Source organism: Dendrobates tinctorius, unplaced genomic scaffold (assembly GCF_039654945.1).
Source record: "Dendrobates tinctorius isolate UK_male_01 unplaced genomic scaffold, ASM3965494v1 ptg000008l, whole genome shotgun sequence".
Taxonomy (NCBI): Eukaryota; Metazoa; Chordata; class Amphibia; order Anura; family Dendrobatidae; genus Dendrobates; species Dendrobates tinctorius.
Window position 1 is genome coordinate 69,930,035 of NW_027361676.1, and position 24,691 is coordinate 69,954,725.

At 45.9% G+C, this 24,691-nt stretch overlaps 1 protein-coding gene across 6 annotated transcripts in view; it reads left to right on the plus strand.

Moving 5' to 3' along the window:
• The window catches only part of STOX2 (storkhead box 2), a 183,755-nt gene that overhangs the window by 93,709 nt on the left and 65,355 nt on the right, over positions 1-24,691 (plus strand). For 5 of the 6 annotated variants that reach the window (XM_073578239.1, XM_073578244.1, XM_073578258.1 and 2 more), the window contains exon 2: positions 18,381-18,533. In XM_073578239.1, the coding sequence (XP_073434340.1) occupies positions 18,381-18,533 (153 nt within the window). Of the gene's footprint in view, positions 1-17,707; positions 17,860-18,380; positions 18,534-24,691 lie in introns of those variants that run through there. The other variant, XM_073578250.1, reaches the window with a different exon arrangement.

Genomic DNA, 24,691 nt, shown 5'->3' on the forward strand with positions numbered 1-24,691 from the left:
TGTACCCCTGAGCCAGGGGTATTTTACTCGGGTCATTCAAGAGATACATCTGCAGGTAGGGACCAAGCACTTGGAATCAATCGATTGTTCTGTGTTAGGGGGGCTTTCCCTCTCTTATGGTTCATGGGCTACTTTGGCTTATGTTGCACAATCCTGTGGTAGATTGGAAGATTCTGGAGGTAGTAAGGTGGAGCGAGTGCTATCAAAGACACTGCTTGGGCATCCGTTTAGCCAGGGTTAATACCCGGCCTCTGACGGATTACCTGTCTGATTTTGAGGATGTATTTTCGGAACAGGGGTGTCAAGAACTTCCTCATCATCGTTCTTATGATTGCTCCATTAATTTAGTTGCTGGGGCCAAATTGCCTAAGAGATGGTTGTATAATGTTTGAGGTCACGAGATGCAGTCCATGAAGGACTATATCTCAGAGAGTCTGGCTAAGGGTCGTATCAGACCTTCTTCATATCGCATTGCAGCAGGGTTTTTCTTTGTGAAGAAAAAGACAGTGAGTTACACCCCTTTCTAGATTTCCATTAACTAAATCAGATCACGGTTCGGGATCCATATCCTTTCCCTCTCATTCTGGACCTCTTTAATCAAATCATCAGAGCAAAGTGGTTTTCTAAACTGGATCGCAGGGGTGCATATAATATCATCTGTTTAAGGGAGGGTGATGAGTGAAAGACTGCTTTTAATACACCAGAGGGACACTACGAAATCTTTGGTATTCCATTTAGGTTGACTAATGATCCCGCCGTCTTTCAGCACTTTGTAAATTACATTTTTGTCATTTGGCAGGCAGATTTGTGAAAGTCTATCTGAACGACACATTGATTTATTCGCTAGACCTCGAGTCACATCAGGTACATGTCAGGCAGGTCTTGCATGTACTCAGCGACAATAAATTATATGTCAAACTAGAGAAATGTAGGTTTTCGGTTCAGGAGACCCATTTTCTGGGCTATTTCACATCATCCACCAGTTTTCTCATATATCCAGCAAAAGTCCAGGCAGTGCTGGATTGGGTTCGTGCTGAAGACTTAAAGGCTTTACAAAGGTTTTTAGGGTTTGCTAATTACTACTGTAAGTTCATCAAGAACGGATAGTGACGGACTTTTCTTAATGGTCCAGTCTGACCAGTGAGGCATTTGCTATTTTAAAGAGATGTTTTGCTTCTGCGCCGATTCTTATACAGCCTGATGTCAATCAGCTATTCATTGTAGAGGTTGACACGTCAGAGGTGGGGGTTCGGGCTGTGTTTTAACAGGGTTTATCTCCAAGTAATTATGCACAAGTAATTAGCATCCTTGTGCATACTTTTCCAATAAATTGTTGTCCGTCAAGGGAAACTAATACATTGGTAATAGGAAGCTCTTGGCAACAAAGTGGACCTTTTGAAGAGGAGCGTCGTTTTTTGGAGGGGGCAGTTCATCCAGTCATAGTAATCACAGATCTTAAATATCTTTTATATTTGGAATCTGCTCTAGGTCTGATACCTTTACAGGCAAGATGGTCATTATGGTTACTTGAAATCATTCACAGATTAGAACTGCTCACCATCCTATTAAACAGTGCAGTTTTTTTCCTTGCTCTGTCATTGTAAGGGTTAATCAGTTTAGTTAATCTCATGGAGCTCGCCTTCCTGAATTGTCTCAGCTCTTCTGTGTTACCCACTCTCCTCTGGTATATATGCTCCCCACTGGCACTTGGAAATTGTCAGTGATAGTTCTACTTCCTGGTTAGGTGTTGGAGGAGAAATTCAGTGTTTTGAGTACATCTATTGCATTTTTTCTAGGCTGTATTGTGCATAAATATGTGACTTCAGATTTTGTATTAGTCTAGCCTGATGAAGAGACCTGAGTAGTCTCGAAAGCTTGCAATGTATTACCATCTTTTCAGTTAGCCATTAAAAGGTATCAACTACTGAGGACTCTCAATCCTGAGTGTTTTGAGTAGGCAGTTGGAGAGTTGTTCAGAAGATTTCCGCTTGGAGTTGGTTTGCATGCTTATCCTCATCCTCTCCTATTTGATTTCTCCTACCTATCCCTCCCCTGTGTTCCAGTCTGTTTTGTGATTATACTTGTATGATTGTAGTTTTGTTTCATCCGTCTTTCTACTCCTGTCTACTCTTGTCTTTCTGGTTAGTGTAATCCTATACACTTCAGCCTCACACCTTCCTGGGTGGGGGAGGCAACAGATAAGGTTTAAGATAGGAGCATAGTAAGGTGCGTGACTCGGCATCTCCACCTTCCAGGGTATTACGGGGACCTGGGATAGACTAGGGAGCAGCTGATCAACGGCCGTGCTGGATGTCAGGCCCCAAACCATCAGACATTGATGACCTATCCTAACGATAGGTCATCGTTGGCAACGTAGTGGACAACCTCTTTATGTAAATGTAGTATAGCAAATCTGAAAATATACAAGATTTATCATACAGCATGAACGAGTAAGATAAATCTGTCACATGTGTGGTCTAAGTTTGTGTTGTATTGATAAATATTCCACATTGTCTGTTGTTCTATGAAGTAAATGTTTTTCTATGTATCAGTGTTATATTCTAGAGGGGTATTCACATTACAGAATGGTATTGCATATAGGATATGCTTTTAACATTGGATTTTATCTCTTGGACTGGACTGGATAACAAAAGGGCCAAGTTTTTCCGCAGCATAGTGACTTTTACTGGTCTTTATTCAATTGAATGGAACGGAGTTATAATTCCCTGCACAGCTGATGGTTGTAAGCTTCATTGAGCAAGGAAACAATATCAAGGAGAGGTGGTTCCTTAGTTTTAAGGATCAGTGTGGTTATTGGATAGAAGACATTTATTGGATCACCAGACTGAGGGACTTGGGTCTCCAGTTCTCCATTGGGCACTGGATTGCATCCAGGAGGAGTTGAATGGATAGGCTGGTCACATATTTGCCCTGCAGTGGAAGGACTTGTGCATGAGCAGATGCTCTATTAAACACTTTATTTATAATGGGCCAAATTTTAATAATCCTGTCTCCTATTTAGGCACTGAAAAATTAGTCTGAAAATGTACCAAATACATCTCGGCGGTTCATGCTTGGTGATGAGTTTGGTGCATATATACACAATTTTGTCTAAATTTACACCACTTATTAGTTGCCTAATTGGTTCTAAAATATGGTCGTCCCCGACCATAACGGAGCCTGTAGGGTATCAATTTGCGCTTAAGACATTTGGCATACTTTCAATACAGTCTTGGACACAACAGGCCCTTTGACCAGTCCCTTTTAAACTTAACGGCCCAGTGGCCAACTCACCACAGCTCCAACAGTCCAGGAGCACTCATAGTCCTTATGATTCTGACCCCTGACCCGGCTCTCTCTTCAGGTCCTCCTGTTCAGGCTTCACCCTCCTTTTACGGAGTACGGTCCCTTTAACAACAAGTGCGCCACTTTTATACCCCTAGAGAAAAGTTCAGGCAAAGTTAACAATAGTTCAGGGTTAAAAAGACAGTACTTGGAGCAGACGCACACAGTCTGTTTTATTTGACAGATGATTAACCCCATCGGGGTTTTAGTCCGTAATCCAGCAGGGAATGCGCAACTGTGCGCAAAAATACTTGGTGGAGGGGGGGAGGAAAAAGCAAAGTCAGTCAGTCAAACTGCAACCGTTATGGTCAGTACCGACACTCTGTTTTTTCGGTACAACTCAGGGCTCCTTGCCCTTCAGGAGACACGGAACAGTCTCTCATTTTTGTTTGGTGCAACTGGCACAACACATAAACTTAAAGGGTCGCTTTTATTCTGTACCGTCCTTGCGACCAAAGTATTGGGCCGCATTCCGGACCTGCACAACTGTAAAAGTATGGCCCAAGGACCTGCTGGATGAGGACTCCCCCAGCTGCTTCTTCTACTCTTCCCTTCAGCCAGCGGCTGGCTCAGGGAGCTTGGAGCCTCTCGCTCTTGTGACCCGACTGTGGACATCATTACTCTTGAAGGCGCCTCTTCCCTCTGACTTGTCACAGGAGTTGCGACCGTTACAGGCGGACGCTGAACTGTGCCTCCCACGCCCGTCTCTCCTCGATGCTGGAGACTACTGTGACAGCCACGGCATACAGGCCCGTCCTCCTTTACGAAGATCACCCAGTCCCACTTCTGTAGGGCACCTTCGCAGGTAATCGATCCCACGTTGACATACACTCGGTTGCTGGTCTCTGCTTCCTTTATGAATCTATATTCCTTGTTTTCGTTATATTTGATTAGGCCACAGGTCATCTGACTGGCCATGGTTCCTCCCCCGGGACGCCACAGTTCTTCTCGAATCCGGCGTTCCCTTCGTTTCTTCTCCTCTATTACCCCTGCCACCCACCGAGTTTCTTCCATGGTGGGAGCCTGGGGTTCACCCGGGCAGCCGATGTAGGGAGATGCAGGAAAGAAAGCGGGTACCGAGAGAGAGGTAGGGATGGATGCCGAGGCAAGGGTGGGTGCCAAACTTACTGCAGTAACTGTATCTGCCCGAGATGATCCTCCGTTTCAGCCGCACGCATTAGGGACCACAGCTTCGACCACTCCACTGCTGTTCAATCGGGGCTTCCTGACCGCTTTCTCCGGATGCTGCGGTTCAAGACTCTCGTTATTTTCTGTTCTTCTGGTCCTGACATTCTTCTTCACCGGCCTGCTGAACACGAACCAGTCTTCCGGGACGGCAACTGATCCTTCTAGGTTTCCGCTTCATCCGCTCCCAACGTCCACAAGCCTCCAGGCTGGAAATCTAATTTCGACTGTAACAAGGACCGCTCCAAGTCTTGCCTCCCCATACCTCCCCTGAAGGACATGCTGCACTGCTGCATGGGGGAAGGCGATTTGCTCTGCAATGGCGACTCTTTCTGAAACGATGTCTCTGTCTTCCGGACTCCGCCCGTTCGTGGGTGAAGCCGCTTCCGGCTACTCCGTACATTCGGTTTCAAATTCCTCTCGTTCTTCAGGAATCTTCTGCAGTGGACGGGCTTCTTTCTTCGCCGTGCCCACCTTGGGCGGGCACCACTCACCAGGGGATGTAGCCTAGGCTCAGGCCATTGCTTCTGCCAAGTCGGTCTTCCCGCCTTTGTCGGTTTAGGACGCCCACGATTGGTGGCACTACTTCCATCTTTCTCGCCATCATCCGCCATTTTAAAGTCTCTAACGGCCGCCATCTTTGCCGTTCTGAGGGTTCCGAAGCTTTTCAAACGCGAGGACTCTAAATCCTGCCGACGATGCCAATTTTGTGAGGTGGCCAGGGTGGCAGTTGTTGCAAGGAGCTGTTGTGTTCCCACACCCTGGCACCCCACAAAGGAAGCTTAATGTAACGTCTGTTGTATGTAATATGTGCAAACTAGGACACTCGTATTAGGCTCTGGAGTTCCTTCTGATTCTGTATTCCCAGTTCTGGAGTTAGAGTTCACACAAACAATACCAGACTCTGTGTTCATACTCAAGAGTTCAACTTTACTTGAAAACATGGGTTTTGGTGCAGATGTAGCACAGTTTACATTAGATTGTGAGCCCTCGCGGGCAGGGTCCTCTCGCCTTCTGTACTTGTGTGTCCCTTGTCCTACACATGTTTATTGTACTTGTCTATATTTCCCTTTTCACATGTAAAGCGCCATGGAATAAATGGCGCTATATAAATGCATAATAATAATAATAATTTGCATTCTGTGAGCTCTCCCTGCCTTTTCTGACATCTTCCATCTTGAAGACGCTCATTTCACTGTCTCAGCTCCCATGCCCCTAGGTCCACCATCTTCCTTCATTCCCCCATCCGGTTTCCCTTGAAAAAAGTAAAAGGCACCCGCAGTTCTGCTTAGTCCCGGCCGTAGGCCCCCCGGGGGATCATCTCGGAATGATTACTGCATTAAATGGTGACTGCCTGCACGCTGCTTATACTGCCTCGGCAATCGCCAGCCCCAGGGCTATGTGTCTTCCCTCTCCTGTTGCTACATCACCGCTATATCTCACTACTCTGCACTACACCCATCTCTAGCTCCTCCCAACCTTGAAAACCCCTTAGGCTGTGTGCAGACGCTGCAGATTAATCCGCACGGATTTTGCAAAAACCGCAGATAAACCGCAGGTCAAAAGACCTGCGGATTATCTGCGGTTTTTCCTGCGGTTTGGTCCTGCGGATTCACCATCTCCACAATGGTGGAGATAGGAACCCGCTGCAGATTCCGCAGAAAGAATTGACATGTCAATTCTTTCTGCGGTTTCAAAACCGCAGCAAATCCGCGCAGATTTTTCCGCACCGTCTACACAGCGTTTTTTTTTACCATTCATTTGAATGGTACTGTACACCGCAGCTAAAACTGCTGCGGGTCCGCAGCGGCCAAAACCGCTGCGGAATCACAGCGGGATCCGCAGCGTGTGCACATACCCTTATTTTTACTATGCTTATGCTGGCACTCTCATTTCCTATCACTATTGTGCCTCACTAAACTATTCCCAATACTATCCTATTCTACTGCTACCCTCTTATATTATCCCTCACATCTTTCCCTATTCTGGTAACAATATCAAAACCCATAACATTAGATGTAAAACCCTTATGCAATATGCTCACAAGACTATTAAGATACATGTAAGCATCATTCATATTACTTCAATTGAACCATACACCCATGGACATTGCGGGGAGATGCGTATGACAGCTCCTGTCACACCCTTACAGTTGAGCGCCAACATTTTGGCACCAAGCCAGTTTTCTTTTCCTGCCAAACCATGTCCATTGTGGAAAAAAAAAGTGTGAGAATTCTGCTGTACCCTCACTAATGTGCATCAGCGTTACAATGCAGAGAAAGTATTGTATATACGGTAATCCAGAATATAAGTAAGGTAATTGGTTGTTCTACAGTGCAAAGTGCAGAATATTGTGCTGCAGTCTTCCGCTCAAACAGAGCTTGATTGGTGGTACTTGTGGGAAAACGTAAAAGGGATATTCACACAAGACTTGTCTGTAATTGACCATGTCCAAAAATAAAAATAAAAAAAGTTTCTAAAATGTTTACATTCCAAGGATGTTAATTATGCATTGCGGAGGTTGTAACTGCAGTGTTCAGGGACATCATCAAATCATAGTGGAATTACATAAGGTGGTATTAAAACTATTGAACATTGTAAAAGTCCAGACCGATTCCCAGTACGGACACTTCACTCTTGTTACTACCTTACCTAATTTGTCAGTGACCACAATATAAATTGGATATAATTTTAAATTAATCTCTCAGACCTGTGAAGGCTAGTGTATTTACTATGAAAATCCATATTTGTATAGCTGTATAATTCTTTTTAAAAGTTTCACTGCCTAATATTTAAAGGGGATATCACAACTTATTACACTAGTATAATTGTGAAGTGCTTGTAAAAACAACCAACTTTGTAATTGAACCTTCTATTTTAAATTCTCTCCCTTCTCAAGAATGGATGGATTTTTAATTGTGTAGTTTATACATCTTGTTCCTCCAGGCTATGTAGGCAAAAGAGGTTTGTGCTTCCACGCTGTTTGCTATACAACTTGTAAGCGCTGCTCTGAAGCTGGCCAGATCGCTGAATCCGGCCATCTTCAGTCTCCCTGCTCTTCTCCAAAGCTGCAAAGGCAAAGTTGACTCTGCCAGCACCACCGGTGAGTGCACTGGCATTGCACCCCTCTCCCACACCTTCAGCATGCAGGAAGCTGGGCGGCAGGGGAGCAGTGCACTCCTGAAAACTGAGAGTGATACAACCTCTTTCAAATGAACATAAGCAGCATCCGCTACTTTTAATTTGCTATTCTGCCATGGTTTTCAAAGTAAGTATACTAACCTCATCAGGGCAAAGAAATCTATTCAATAATATATGCATTTGGCATTGTGATACCTGGTGACAGATCTATTTTTAAATACAGTATTACATTAATAAGTGTAAGTTATTATACCCATCTTTAGGCAATGTATTGGCAATATTAAAGGCCCCTATACTTTTTACAAAAGCCTTTTGTTGGGGATAACAACTTCAAGACGCCCCCTGTATGGAGAAGCTAGTCGCATGCATTGCTCAGGTGTGATTTTGGCCCATTCTTCAACACAAACACTATTCGTGAAGGTTCTGTGGATTTCTATGAACTCTGAGCTTTAGTTCCTTCAATACATTATCTATTGGATTCAGCTCAGGTGATTGGCTGGGCCATTCTAGCAGCTTTATTTTGTTTCTCAGAAACCAATTGAGAGTTTCCTTGGCTGTGTGTTTGGGATCATTGTCTTTCTGAAATGTCCATCCTTGTTTCGTCTTCGTCATCCTGGTAGATGGCAGCAGATTTTTATCAAGAATATCTTGGTACATTAATCCATTCATCCTATGAGGTTTTGCTAGTCTTGCGAAGTGAGCGTGCAATACAGGCTGTGGAGGTTTAATGCATTGCTTGTTGTTTTCATTGAAACTAATTGTACCTGCTGATTTCAGGTCTTTCTGTAGCTCTCCACTGGTGTTCTTTAGTTCTTGGACAAGTCTTCTGATAAATCTTTTCACTTCTCTTTTCTTAAATCTTGCGAAGAGCATCTGGTCATGGCCAGTTTATTGTGAAATGTTCTTTCCACTTCCGGATTATGGTCCCAACAGTTCTCACTGGAACCTACAGTAATTTAGAAATTCTTCTGTGAATGTTGTCAATACGTTTTGCAACAGTAAGGTTGCGAAGGTCTTGAGACAGCTCTGTGGTTTTTACACATCATGAGATGTTTCTTATGTGGCACCTTGGTGAAGAGACTCCTTTTTATGGGTCATCAGTTGAACCAGCTGATATAATTTTTCCAAGTGGCAGAATTGCTTTATAATTACTGATTGATTTCAGCTAGTGTCATGGCTTTTCGCACCTGTTTTTCTTCAATACTTTGTTCATGTGTCATTTCTCATTATTACATATAACTTAATTTACGGACATCTATGATTCTATTTCTTTGCCTGTGTGGATTGGATGGGTTGTTACTGACTTCTGGTGAGAATTTCATGTCCATAGAAACTTTAGAAATATATTTACTTTGAAAATTGGGAACATGTTCAATACCCATTTCTTCTGCTGTATTTATCGCTCTATCTATCTCTCTATCTATATATAGCTGTGCTAAAATATATATATATATATATATATGACAAATGTACCTTGATCAGCAACTCGTACCAACCAGTATAGTGAGTATAGTGCCCCCAAACAAAATATGATGCTCTGCTGCCCTCTCTCACAGTATGATGCCCAAGGTCACCCACACACAGTGTGATTCCCACACTGCCCCCTCCACAGTATAATGCATATTCATTCAGCATGCTATGCCCTGAGTCACCGCCGCACTGTATGAATCACCAACACCAACAGTATAATGGTCCCAAAAGATCCCCACATAGTGCAATTGATCCCACAGCTCGACACACATAGTATGATGTACCTCACAGCCCCCTCATACAGTATGATGGACCCCAAAGATCCCCACATAGTGCAATTGACCCCACAGCTCGACACACACAGTATGATGTACCTCACAGCCCCCTGATACAGTATGATGGACCCCAAAGATCCCCCACATAGTGTAATTGATCCCACAGCTCTACACACACAGTATGATGTACGTCACAGCCCCCGCACACTTTGTGATGTACCCGAAAGCCCCCACACACAGTATGATGGCCGCTATACATCATGTCTTTTGGAATTCATTTACTATGTGGTTTATTAGTGGGTTTTACACAACTGGTATAAATAGAGGAATTATCAATCACATAGAAACCGCTTGGAATATGTTAGTAGAATGCATAGAAAATGCTGACTGGAAGCACAGCTATTAATCAATGAATGCCTGCGGTTGTACAGTGAGTTTCGCTATATGAATGTACCTTAAATACACCTCAGAGTTTAGACCAGTGTTTTCCAAACTCCAGTCCTCACGGACCCCAACAGGTCATGTTTTCAGGATTTCCTTAGTATTTCACAGGTGATGGAAGTGTCATCAAGGCAACAGGAATTCTCTCATGTGTAACACTATGGAAATCCTGAAAACATGACCTGTTGGGGTCCGTGAGGACTGGAGTTTGGGAAACACTGGTTTAGGCTGGTTTCACATTAGCGCTTTTGTGCGCAGCGCATCGTGCGCACCCGTGCGCATGCGCACTGCGCACCTATGTTTATCATGACGTGCGCATTGTCTTGCGCACACTTGCGTTTTCGTGCGCATGCGTTTTTTTGTCTTTCGCGCCAGGCACGCCAGACGCAACATGTTGCATTTTTTGGTGCACCCTGTCTCGGCAAAAAAACGCATGTGCACGCTTGCGTACGGAATGCGCAAAAACAACACATTGAAGTCTATGGGAACGCATGTGTGCGCATGGTCTTGCGCACGCTTGCGTTTTTTTGCGCATGCGTTTTTGAGTTAAACAAGTCTAGAATGTTCTCTAGACAATGGAAAAAATGTCACACCTAAAAACGCATGTGCATAAAAAACGCAAACGCATGCAAAAACGCATGTAAAACGCAAGCAACGCTGCATTTTTTTGACGCATCAGCGTGCGCATGACGCTAAAAAAAGCGCGTTTGTTTTGCGTTTTTCTTTGTGTTTTTTATGCGCCCGATGCGCTGTGCAAAAATACGCTAATGTGAAACTAGCCTCAGACGGTCAGAGAAAACCTATCTTTTGGTCAGTCTGCAGGGCATTTGTAGAATATTTGGATTTTGCTGCAGTTCTTTCAGTTCCTATTTGACCACTTTAGAAAGAGGCAGTCATTCTGATTATACTCATTAGGGAATTGTTATTTATGCAGTTTCCTAATATATTCTTTACATCCAATATGTAGCTGTATCTCATTTAAACTCATGCTAAGTGTACAAATAGATACGGTATTCGCTAGGGAAAAATTGGATTATTTTGAAAAAGAGTCCAGTTATACAGGAATGAAAATATGAGACATAAAGCAATTGATGCTACTGAAGTGAATCACCCAGCCAGCGCTCGGCGTTTGTTTTCCTATCTGCTGTATGAATCCGCATGTATAGAGACTTGGATATTTTGAGTAACTTTCATCTCACTTTGCTTGGCCTGCAGACATTTCCTACTTGGGGCACAGCCATTATTGTGCATTCAGCCTCTACGTGGAGGCCGGTGATTTAGAAAACATTGAAAGTTGTCATCTCCATGTTATGCGGTGCGCTGATAGACGGCAGCAGGCATGAACTGAAGCATGGTGCATTCTCTGCCCCCTCTGGCAGGAGACATTAAATGAGAGCCCATTTACTATAAGCAACAACAAAAGGTAATGGACTCCAGAAAATACATGAATGGAGCTAGAATGTATGATGTGCCGACAGTAACGTCTACCGCTAGCTTCTTGTAAAAACTAAAAAAGTGCAATCATGTCCTAAAATAAGGAGAATGTGTTTTGTGTGTATTATTGACTATAGAAGTAAATTATTAATAAGTACAAATGGGATCATCCAAATACATACCATGAGCTAATCTATTGTAAGAGAGAGAAAAAAAAATAATACACATAGAGAGTTTGAGACCACCTGATAATTTTATTAAACAACAATGAAACACTTGAAGACTTAATTAAAAACATTTAAAAATCCAAGGAAGCTAAATACTGTACATTTTAATAAAGGTGTGCAAAAGTATAGCAATGGCCTGACTTCATTAATAAGAATGATGTGATGCCATGATTAGCGTACAATTATTAATACTAATGACCAAATTCCAGATAACTCTAAGGGATAAAAATATTATACTAATCAGTACCAGACCCTACCAAGATGCCAAAGAGGGTCAAATAAACAAGGTAATGAACTATACCAAAAAAAGTGAACACAAGGCCAAAATAACATATAAAAAATACAATTTTATTAAAGCATCTAGTAAAATCCAATCGACAGGTATATATGGGAAAGATGTAGAAAAACGCACACATAATGGTGGTACATAAGCACATGCAAAGGGACGTACACATCCAGATTGATATATATTAACAATATATATAATAATCACACAATTGCGATTTAGCCCAAGTGGGGAAGAAAAAACCACTATAGTATATAATAGTAAAGGGAAAATAATGGACACACAAGCGCACAGCTGGGATATATACCACAATCATTTCCCTTAGCCATATCCATACAGATCCCACCCTGCTAGCTGCAAGTGACGTCCATGTTACTGATCACAACCCCAAAGTTACCAATCAAATGATTTAAATTACCAGCAAGTCGCAGTGACAGCAGGGACGCGCGTTTCGATCCTCCTTTATCAGGGGGCATAGCTGCATTGATGACTGCCTGTCTTTTTATACCGCCTAGTCAAAGCGCGCTTAACCGCGCTACCGGAAGTAGCGGTCCCGGACCGGAAGTGACGCGCTCCGTTGTCAAGACACCAACGACGCCAGCCAGCGTCGGCGTCATGCTGGAGGAGGAGCCGCAAGGAACCACCAACGCATAGAGACGCCGAAAGCAGGCTTGTGTGTCCATTATTTTCCCTTTACTATTATATACTATAGTGGTTTTTTCTTCCCCACTTGGGCTAAATCGCAATTGTGTGATTATTATATATATTGTTAATATATATCAATCTGGATGTGTACGTCCCTTTGCATGTGCTTATGTACCACCATTATGTGTGCGTTTTTCTACATCTTTCCCATATATACCTGTCGATTGGATTTTACTAGATGCTTTAATAAAATTGTATTTTTTATATGTTATTTTGGCCTTGTGTTCACCTTTTTTTGGTATAGTTCATGTGTTGCTGGTGATGGTGGTAGTTAAATCCGTAATAAATTTATGGTAGATGTACAAGTAAAATACCATGTATATGTGTTTGACCCGCTGGTGTCATTAAACAAGGTAATGGTCTACCAATGATTAGGGAAAATCTATACCCAGGTTTCAGATATACTGTACATATGCAATAATATTAATCCGCTGTCCACAATAGATAGAAGAAGAATAACAACGGGAGTGCTGAAGACAAATACAGACCTAACCACAATACCCAGGTGTGCAATGCAGAGAACGTGCAGTGCTGTCTTAGGGTATGTGCACACGCTGTGGATTTGGCCTCTGCGGATCCACAGCAGTTCCGCAGACAGGGTACAGTACCATGTATGTCTATGGGATTTACAATCCGCAGTGCACATGCTGTGGTTTTTTCACAGCAGAATCCGCAGCGTGTGCACATAGCCTTACATGTCAATTCTTTCTGCAGATTCCGCTGCTTTTTGACACCTTTTCCATTGTCCAGGTGTCAAACCGCAGGGGAAAATCGCTGGCCAATCCACAGGTAAAACCGCAGGTCAATTTACCTGCGGTTTTACCTGCGGATCCGCACAGAAAAATCCGCTGGTGAATCCGCAGCGTGTGGACATAGCCTTATGGATAAGGCAAAAATAGTGATGAGTGTGAGCCCAATTTACTAATTATTGGCTACATAGCAAACCCTGGGCAATACACTGCTGAGACTGAGCAGATTCTTGCCATAACGTTTCTTCCCGACGATCTTTATACCTGTTGTAGTGACTGCACCAACAGAAAACTAAATTCTTTACTTCCACAAGCTGGTCTCTCAAAGTGAACCTGGGTTTTTACCAGGGCTGTGAAGTCGGTCAGCCAAACCTCCGTCTCCGACTTCTCAATTTCCATGACACCGACTCCTACTCTGACTCCACCAAAATGGGCTCCGACTCCAACTCCACAGCCCTGGTTTTTACCTAAGTTAGTTTTTTTGGACAGCACACAGAGTTTCTTTTATCCATACACACATCCATTTTAAAAATGAATCCTTGTATGTGGTCTATGAGATGGAGAGCATGTCTCGGCAGTCTCTGCCATTCAAGTCTATGGGAATTGTAAAAAAAATAACGGAAGTCTTCCGGCCAAGTCTGATCCGTTTTTAACTGATCCACTGCAGGGAGTCCGTAGATAAAATAAAGTTCATACGGTGTACCGTAAAAGAAAAAGAATGCAGCTCCTACAACCCATTTATTTATTTTACTCACTTATGTAGCGCCATTAATTCCACAGCGCTTTACACACATCATTGGCTCTGTCCCCATTGGGGCTCACAATCCACATTCCCTATCGGTATGTCTTTGAAATGTGGGAGGAAACTTGAGAACCCGGAGGAAACCCACGCAAACATGGGGAGAACATACAAACTCCTTGCAGATGTTGTCATTGGTGGGATTTGAAACCAGGACCCCAGCGCTGCAAGGCTGCAGTGCTAACCACTGAGCCACCAATAATATTATATAACTGGAACTTGTGATATCTCTGGTCCTCGAAAGCACTTTCTGTGAAAGAACATTACTAGAAAGATATTTGCTCCTTAAAGGCGTTGTCAGGACTATTTGAATTTCTTTACTATGGACCTAATGGTACTGTCACACTTAGCGATACACCAGCGATCCCGACAACGATATGACCCGGTCAGGATCGCTGGGGCATCGCTAAGTGGTCGATAGTGAGCTGCCAAACAGGCAGATCTCACCAGCGACATAGCAGGGGACGCTACTTACCTGTCAGACGAGGCGATGAAGACGTCCTCCCGCCTGCGTCCACTCGTCGCCACAGCAGGAAGCTGACGACGAGAAACAGCCCACCGTTCTTGCGATAACCAGCAGGGGAGCCGGTCGGAGGTAAGTAATCAGACATAGCGATATCGCTGCTGCGTCACAAAAACCAGTGACGTTATAGCGATATTGCTAGCGATATTGCTTAGTGTGACGGGGCCTTAAGAACTAATGAGCCCCTACCTGCTTGTTCTGTTCAGTGCAGATCTCTGCTGGCTCTCAGCGGTCACAAACACCTTTTGCCGGCGATTCTGACATCACATTGACAGAAACATCAAAAGATTGTAAAACCCAGATAGGGGTAAGATGTTCCAGAAAGCCATAGCAATACCAAAAACCAATAATGTGCAAGGACAATATAGTTAACACATGACTAAAAATAAGTAAATTTTATTAGATACAAACATAAAAATGTATGATAAAATTCCAAAATACAGATACACACACAGAGAAAATAGTGGGTGAGTCCCTACAGGAACCCCAAAGATATAAAATGTCACAGTTATGGGGTGACACACACAAATATAGATAGATGAGTAGTCAACCAACAACTGTGACCATATACAAATTGACATAGAATATTTAAATGTAATACAACCTACAGGAACATATAATAAAGATGTATCAGCACAGAGTATAAAGATTTGTACACATACTCGCCCACCAAACACCCGACACACTTTTCTTAGTTGCTTTGATGGGTCAGTAGGTTTGCTGCAGCATCAGTTTATCCTACCTCATGATGAGCCATGTGTGGTGAAACGTGTAGAGGTTTAAGCAACTAACATAAGTACCTCATTATGCTGTGTACTCTACATCAGCTATCTGCTACACTGTTTTCAGTTGAACTGACCCTGTCTGTGATTGATTGGATCATGAAACTCCTATTGCCTGCCTGCATTCTTCCTTGGGGGTTATATCTCCTATTATAGGGACTCCCAGGGTCAACCATTGCTGAGCGGGGGCGCCATATCCGCTGTCAGGTCGGGTGCCATCCTCCGCTGCTAGGCAGGCTTGTTCAGATAGATAACGGCTTAGAGGGGTATTTTCACTTATGCACATACATTTATGTTGTATATTAATGTATCTGATTCATAGCCAAATGATGCTTTTGGGGTTCACGCAACCATATTTCTCTCTTTGACACTAACCTACCTACTACATCTTTGAACCTCAGCTGACCGCTAGTCTGATAAACGTTTCCCCCTTTATCCCCACTAATGCATGAGTGGGTGATTGACTTCACTTATCTGTAGGGTGAAACAGGGCAGTGAGGGTCAGCCGTCGAGGAGCGGGGGCGCCATACTCGTAGCAACAAAAAGGTGCCAACCTCTGCTGGTAGGTAGATGAGGTCAAGATGAGGGTTCTATACACAGGGTGAACTCAGTGTGCACTATTTATGTATGGTGGTGGTTTTTCATAATGTATTAAAAGTTGTATTTTATATATCTTTTCTATATATATTTTTCCCTTGTGACTTCCCATGTAAGCGTAACATGCATGCACTGCTAGAATGTCTGCCCTACCATCTGTATAAATGTACCCTTCCCCTGTGGTGTAGGAGCGAGCAGCCCCTAGCTTTCATTTGGACTTGAGATCAATCCAGCTTGGATAATGGTAAACTTTGAGATATTGCTTCACGACAACATGATATCAGGCTATGTGCACATGCTGCGGTTTTTGCTGTGGTTCCGCTGCGGTTTTGGCCGCAGCAGAACTGCAGCAGTTTTGCAGACAGTGTACAGTAGCATGTTATCCTATGTGATTTACATTCTGCTGTGCACACGCTGCGGATTTTTAACTGCGGAAAAGCTGCGGTTTTGAATCCGCAGAAAGAATTGACATGTCAATTGTTTCTGCGGATTCTGCTGCGGTTTGCCACCTATTCCATTGTCCAGGTGGCAAACCGCAGGGCAAAACCGCAGGCCAATCCGCAGGTAAAACCGCAGGTCATTTTACCTGCGGTTCCGCAGACCAATCCGCAGTGTGTGCACATAGCCTTAAAGTAGAACACCGTACAATTATTATTATTATTATTATTATTATTATGCATTTATATAGCGCCATTTATTCCATGGCGCTTTACATGTGAAAAGGGGAAATATAGACAAGTATAGTAAACATGTGTAGGACAAGGGACACACAAGTACATAAGGAGAGGGGACCCTGCCCGCGAGGGCTCACAGTCTACAGGGATGGGTGAGGGTACAGTAGGAGAGGGTAGAGCAGGTCATGCTGTGGTTCAGTAGACCGAGGATCATAACTCGTACAATAACTCTGAAGTGATATTAAAAACGTTTTATAATATTCAAAAGTCCCCATCACTAATGATGTATTTTGTGTCTTCTTTTTACTACCAATGTTTATGGTGCATGGTATAGAGCTGTAGTATGGGGCATGCTGTGGATTAATATGTGCATTTGTATATACCGTACTTAAGTTTGCAAATATGTCTGATATAAAGATACCACTCTCTTTTGTCTATCAACCAATGCAGATCAATAATGGTGTATTCCCACCAACATTGATATTTTGGTTTTTTTATTCCAGTTTTAGGAAAAGAATTAATGTAAAAAATATATTCCTAGTATAGCTGATGTCAATGGAAGCAAAGGGGCTCATAATGGAAGCAGAGTGGCCCCATGTATGATGCACTTCCATTCATAAGATTATCTCGGGACAGGAACATTTTTTACCTAACACATCTAATTGTGGAACTTTTTTTTATTCCAAGATCTATTAAAGTGTACTTTGCTCGTGGGAAAACCCATTTAATTTTTCTTGTTCCTAAAAAAGAAACAATGTCAAGATGGTAATGCGAAAGCAACCTTAGGGGGCAGTCAGACGGCCGTATAAATCGGACCGAGATGGGCATTTCTATGAAGTTGGGCACTGCGTTCCGTTCTCGGCCCGATTTTATACGGCTGTCTGTTTCGCCCTCACACTGTATGATGAGAAATGGCAACATTTTAGTAAAGAAAAAAAAAGAAAATGTACTAACTGCAGTTTAGGCTTGGTCAGTAAATGAGATCTAGTCTGCCTACTTCTGGGATTGAGTCGTTAAGGGTCTTTCCCACCTTTTACATTCCTGATCTAACGAAGCAATGTGCCAGAAATGACTGATAAATGCAGGTTCCACCCCAAGGAGCCATGTCTACCTCCAGAATAAGGCCCAAGAGCAGAGGTGGACGTGCATGTGGGGATCAACGGCGTCCAGTTCTTGACATAGATGCAAGTCTCAGTGGTGCCATAAATATAAAAGCTGCCATACATGTAAATCCTTTAGTTATTGGGGTTTTCAGTGTGTTTCTCAGCTTTATGACTACTAGAATAATCTCGCACTTTAATGCGGTGACTTTTTGATCCTTTGTTATCTGCCAATATGATTTCCAGTCATGTTGCCATATTACAATTCTCAGATTTCACTGTAAGGTGTCCGGTTTCATTGTGGGAACTGAGCTGGTCCCACCCTTTACATGGACGCTTCGCAAGCGGTGGAATCTAGAAATTGTAATTACAAAGCACATTACACTAATTCCTTATTCCCACGCCTAGTGCTTGTAAATTATTCTAATCCTCTCCTCCACATCCCTGGCCCTGCTTCTGTATTGCTGCGACTGACAGTGAATGAAAGTATTCAGCTGGGAGCAGTGGATTTGTCACTTGTACAATGAAATATCGCTACGTAATCCATGACTATGATGTCTGGTGTAACGAGTGCTTGAAGGACTTTACCTGTGTGTGTTCTCACTGTGAACGCTGTATATGACATAGATTTCTTTTTTTCTGCTCAGGTGATGTCTCGCCCATCAGTATGTCTCCAATCAGCCAGTCACAGTTTATTCCTCTTGGGGAAATCCTTTGCTTGGCCATCTCCGCTATGAACTCTGCAAGAAAACCTGTCACGCAAGAAGCACTAATGGAGCACCTAACCACCTGTTTCCCAGGTAAACATGGGCTTTCTGTACTTTACTCTGTAGCTGAATCATCATCTTCATATTAAGACATAGAAGCTAGCAATCATGGAAAATCCACTCTAATACGGCCGTAGATACTCTCATGAAATGACACTCTGATCCGAGTTTGATCAAAGTGTGATCAGATTCTCTCAGATGAGGAGCAGATGGAGAAAATAAATTCTCCATCTTTTCCATTCTGTCAGTGTGTGGTAATCGGGCTGCTCTCAGATGTCACCCAAGTGCAGTCCGGTGGATTCCACAGACTCGTTGACTTTCACGGCCGAGTGGGATCCTAATATCTGTTCTAACTTAGGCATGCAGCGATTTTCTTTCCTCTGACAGTCTCTGTACGAATCAGACATCTGCACAGCCCCATACACTAACATCGGACCTAGTGTAATCTGATGTTTTGTCTGATCGCATTAGAACCAAAAAATAGGCTCATCTGCACCTGCCCTAAGGGCATGAGCGCGCGGCATCCTTTTTAGGCGAATTCGGCCTGGATCCCACCTGAAAAACAACAAAAAAAAAAAAACACTGAAAAGAATGAACACATGCTTTCCATCTTCTGTAACTGCTGCTGAGAATTGGCATAATGAAGTGACCGGTTGATTCTTCTGGCAGTTTTTGCATAGAAGTCACCACTATCTTATTATACTTGGAATAGAAAAAAATGTAACAAACATCAAAAAAGACACTCCAGGGTAAACACCACTGGCATTTTCCTAAAGGTTCTTTAGCTTAAAAAACGATGCGTGTACACCAGCGTCTATAAGAGGCCCTAAAGATGGCAAGAGTCTAAGGGCCCCGTCACACATAGCGACGCAACAACGATCCTGACAACGATATGACCTGGTCACGATCGCTCGTGAGCTGCCAAACAGGCAGCTTCACCAGCGATCAGCACCAGCGACAGGCGGGTAACAAGCGACGCACGTCGCTTAGTTACCCACTGTGTACCTTAGGTACCAGCGCACTGGTGCAGGGAGCTGGTAACCAAGGTACACATCAGGTTTCTAAGCGCTGCGCGCCGCTTAGAAACACGATGTTTACCTTGTTTACCAGCGCCTGATCGCTGGTCTCCCGCCTGTCACACGCAGCGATGCGTGCTGGCCAGCGGGAGACCAGCGATCAAAAAAATGTCCTGGCCATTCCAGGATGATCAGCGATACCCGGCAGGGGGGCCGGTCGCTGTTAAGTGTCACACACACAGCGATCTCGTTGATGAGATCGCTGTTGCATCACAAAACTTGTGACTGAGCAGCGATCTCGCTAGCGAGATCTGTGTGTGACGGGGGCTTAAGAAGGGCCAGCCTTTTAGGACATTGTTTTACATAGCCGTATTGTAAGGAGGTCATAATCCAAATGTCCACTCTTTACAGAGACTTGGTGCACTTTATCACGGGGTTTATCGAGTTGTACAGCACCCCTCGGCTTGGTCCTCAAGCACATCTGGGGACTACTTTTGAAAGCATTGATCACATAGTCATCTCTCCTGATACACAGGCCGTTATGTTACCGCAGCAACATCTGCTTTAACAATTATCCCATTTTATGTCTATTGTATTGTTATACTTGGCTCATGTGGCAAATTAAAGTCAAATGGTGAAGTGTTTCAATTTTTTGCACAGACTTTGACCACTAGTCAGACCTCACAGTGTTCTGCCTGCTGGCTCCCCGAGAGATCAGATCATGCTCCATTCATCATTATTTCTAGCAGTAATGTGTGGGCTAGCTTTCTTTCCAGGCTAGGACAGCTTTATGTGTTTCTCCTCCATTTTTTGAAGCGGGAGAGAGGTGATATTGACCTTGGGCCTTGGCTCACAGAGGAGGATGTTTGTTCACATCAGTATTGCAGAGGCAGATTGTGGAAAAATGTCAGCTACCATGACGGAAACCTGTGCGGCCCGTGAAGCTCCATAGATGCTCATCATGTAACATATAGAGCACCACCATTTCTGCTCCTATGTCAAAGTAGGGCAAAGGAAATTAGCTACACAGTAGATTTTCTATGAGGTGAAACAGTTCTTGGTCTATTGTGATTTTTTTTTTTTCTAGACAAGGATCAGGCATACCAGTGCAGGTGCCATTGGGTCCAATGTTAGCTCTGATTAGCTCGCCTTGTAGGGCTGATGTAGACGTCCGTGCATCTACTAACTTTGGGATAGGAGAGAAGTGTTTTTCTTGCTGATACACTAGATGGTAAGCTCTGATATCCGTTTTGATCCACACAATTCGCATTTCTAAAATATGCGCAGCAGTATAAGCCCAAATCACTCCGCTGCCCTAGAAGTGACATTTCTCCTTCGTCTCATTGGGGGACACAGAGACTGTGGGTGTGTGCTTCTGCCGTCTGGAGGCTGACACTAAGTATACAAAAAAAGAGTTAGCTCCTCCTCCGCCGCATACACCCTCGCCCCCAGACCGGGCGTAACTCAGTTTTTGCTTAGTGTCTGATGGAGGCACACGCAGTCTGGAGCTCCAGACTAGGTTTTTTTTTTTCCTTTCTTTGAAGATAAGACAGGGGCGACGGATCCTATAGAGAGGGTCCGATCTCCCCAAATCATCAACGGGCGACCACGTGTGAGTAGTCCTCCACGTGTTTTCTCTCCCGCACCGAGGGACACATCTGGGACTTTTCCCCAGACAACCATTTTTCTTTTTTATTTTGTAAAGAGGGGCAACGCATCCTGATGAGAGGATTCGATTTCCCCATGAACTACAACGGGCGAGCACGTGTGAGCGATGGGCGATCCCCAACGGACTCCACGTTTTGTTCCTCTCCTGCAACGCGGGATTTCAGGTTGGCCCCTTCCACCCCTAGGTAGTGACACCAGGGGTGCAGTTGGAGGCGCAGGTGAGCCAGGGGATCGAAGCATCCACCCCCAGTAGCCTCCCCCTCCCCTCCCAGGGATGGGGTTGAGAGCACCCCAAGAGAGCCCCCCCCCCGGCGGCCAGGCTCACCTTTTTTTTGTAGGGTCACCCCCCGGAACGGGACCCTCCAGAATGCGCCGCGGGGCTGTCTGTTCCACCGCCCGACGGGGTTACTTTTTCTCACGGGGCCCGACTCTCTCCCCGGTGGAACCCGGTGCGAGTAGTGCCACATGCGGAGTGCGGCCAGAAGTCCCGCCGGCGGCCGCGGTCCCCGCGGTATGGGGAGGTCCGCGAGGCCTGCCCGCTCCTTCCGGTGGTAGCCGGAAGCCCTGCCCACTGACTTCCGGCAGCCCGGGGGGCGCGGCGGGCGCGCAGTGACCGGGGAGCGCGCCCCCTCCTCCCCCTCCTCGCAGGTCCCCGCCGGAGTACGGCTGAAGCTCCGCCGGCGGCCGCGGTCCCCGCTGTATGGGGAGGGCCGCTAGTTCCGCGCGAGGCCCGCCCGCCGCTTCCGGTGGGGGCCGGAAGCCCCGCCCACTGACTTCCGGCGGCCCGGGGAGCGCGGCGGGCGCGCACAGTGACCGGAGGCTCCCGCCCCCCTCCCCCTCCTCGCATTTCCTCGCCGGAGTGCGGTCGGAAGCCCCGCCGCCTCTCTCCAAAGTGCACTGCAGTGCCCCCGGCGAGTAACGGCACGTGAAGCAGCTCGTCCACGTCTCAGGGTTTTCGCTGCGTCCAGAGCACCCCGTGGAAGAGGTGGGACGTTACCGGTGGGTGAGTGCAACCCCGTTTCGAGTGCCGCACTGGTTGTCAAGGAAGGGGTTACCCTCCTCCTCCTACCCTACCCTGCAATATGTCTGGCAAAGGGAAAGCTCACTCTTTCCTATACGCTGTTTGCGTTTCCTGTGGGGTCAGGCTGCCTAAGGCGCAGCCGGGTAAATTTTGCGAAGCCTGTGAGTCGGAGCGAGCCCAGGAGCCCCCCATTGTTGCAGAGCCCAGGGGTCAGGACCCCCCAGAATGGGCAGTGTCTTTATCGCATTCTATGATGTCCCTTACGAAGGCAATTGAGTCCCTTCGGGGCCCGGGCAGGGTCAAGGATGGTGGTCTGCCAGCGGAAGACAGCTCGTCCACGTCTCAGGACCCTTCGTCCGTTAGGGGCCGCTCCAGCACCAGACAAGCTCATGGTAAGAGAGCTCGTTCTCCGTCGGCCGGGCCCTCTGGGGAGTCGGCGGCGATTTTTAGGGCATCTCGTTCCCTGTCGCCAAGCTCAGGAAGCGATCAGGACGAGGGCGAGGAGGAGGAGGAGGAAGCCTGGAATCCAGAAAGCCTGGGATACCAGGACTCGGTGGACAGCCTCATTGAGGCGGTCAACCAGACTTTAGAGATCGAGGATGATGTGTCCACGGCCTCAGGTCACAAGGTCTCCTTCAAGAAAACCAGGCGTCCGCATAGAAGAGAGAAGGAAGATCCGGCACTGGAGACTTAATAAAAGTATAGAAGGTTTGCCACACATCCGGAGTTCGAGGAGCTAGTCCAGAAACATAGGGAACACCCGGATAAGCGCTTTGCAATGCAAAAGGCGCTGCAAGCAAAGTATCCGTTTCCTCCTGAACTCCATAAAGGATGGGTGGAGTCGCCAGTAGTGGACCCACCGGTGTCACGTTTAGCATCAAGATCGCTATTGTCGATACCCAGCGGTTCTTCTATTAAGGACCCAACTGATCGCCTCATAGAGGGGCTTGCCCGCTCAGTGTATGAGGCAGCAGGGTCGGCTCTGGCCCCCTCCTTTGCGGCTACCTGGGTGGCTAAGGCCATGGTTTCATGGGCAGACACTCTGCATAGGGCCCTCCAAGACAGGGATCTGCCCGCGGAAATCTTGGAGGTGACAAATCAGATATCAGGAGCGAGTGATTATCTCGTCGGCGCCGCTCTGGATGCGGCCGAGTGTTCTGCTGTGGCAGCAGCAAATGCGATCGCTGTAAGGCGAGCATTATGGCTGAGATTATGGAAAGCGGATTCTATCTCTAAAAAATCCTTGACCTCATTGCCTTTTCAAGGCAATCGGTTGTTCGGTGAAAAGCTTGATAAGCTTATCTCAGAAGCCACAGGGGGGAAGAGTAGTTTTCTACCGCAGCAGAAGAGTTGGCCGGCATTCAGGCAGACGCAGAGGCGTTTTCGGCCCTTTCGTAGCTCCTGGAGGTGGACTTCGGCCAGGGCATCCACCTCCGCAAATGATGGTCAGATTAGAGAAAGGCAAGTTTCTTACAGGGCCAATCCGCTGGGTAGAGGCCGAGGCCGTTTGCCCAGAGCGAGGGGGGCCAGATCACAAAAGCCTCCAGCAAAATGACTCGAGGCACTTCGTACCTACGGCCTACTAAGGTTCAGCCACGTTTGGGTCGCAGTGGCACGCGACGCTTGGGTGGCAGAACTGATATCGTCCGGGTACAAGATAGAGTTTGTCGGACTCCCGCCACGGCGTTTCTTCCGTTCCCGGCTCTCCGGAACAGAATCGCAGGCGGAAGGTCTGTTGCAGGCTATAATGACGCTACAACGCAACGGGGTCATTGTCCCAGTGCCGAAAAGCGAAGAGACGCAAGGTTTTTACTCCAACCTGTTTTCAGTCCCCAAAAAGGACGGGACAGTAAGGCCAGTACTGGATTTAAAGATCCTGAACAAGTTTATCAGGGTCAGGCGATTCCGGATGGAATCCCTCCGTTCGGTCATTTCAGCCATGGATCCAGGGGAATTCCTGGCCTCGATCGATGTGCAGGATGCATATCTACACATCCCGATTTTTCCTCCACACCAGAGGTTCCTGCGTTTTGCGATCGGAGGGCGACATTTCCAATTTGTTGCTCTGCCCTTCGGTCTGGCCACTGCCCCCAGAGTCTTTACAAAGATAATGGCGGTGGTTATGGCCATCCTGCATGCTCGGGGCATAACGGTACTACCCTACCTGGACGACCTTTTGGTAAAGGGGCCGTCGTTTCAGGCGTGCCAGGAGAATGTCGGTATCACTCTGGATACCCTGGCCCGCCTAGGTTGGCTGATCAATCGGAACAAGTCGTCCTTGGTTCCGGCTCAGAGAATCGTATTTCTAGGCATGGTTTTCGACACCTCCCAGGGGCTGGTGATCCTCCCTCAGGACAAGGCGCAAAGGATCAAACGGGGTACGGAACCTTCTTCAGCCGGGCTCCAGATCCATCCGGTACGGCATGAGTGTGTTGGGCAGAATGGTGGCGGCGATGGAGGTAATCCCGTTTGCCCAGTTCCATCTC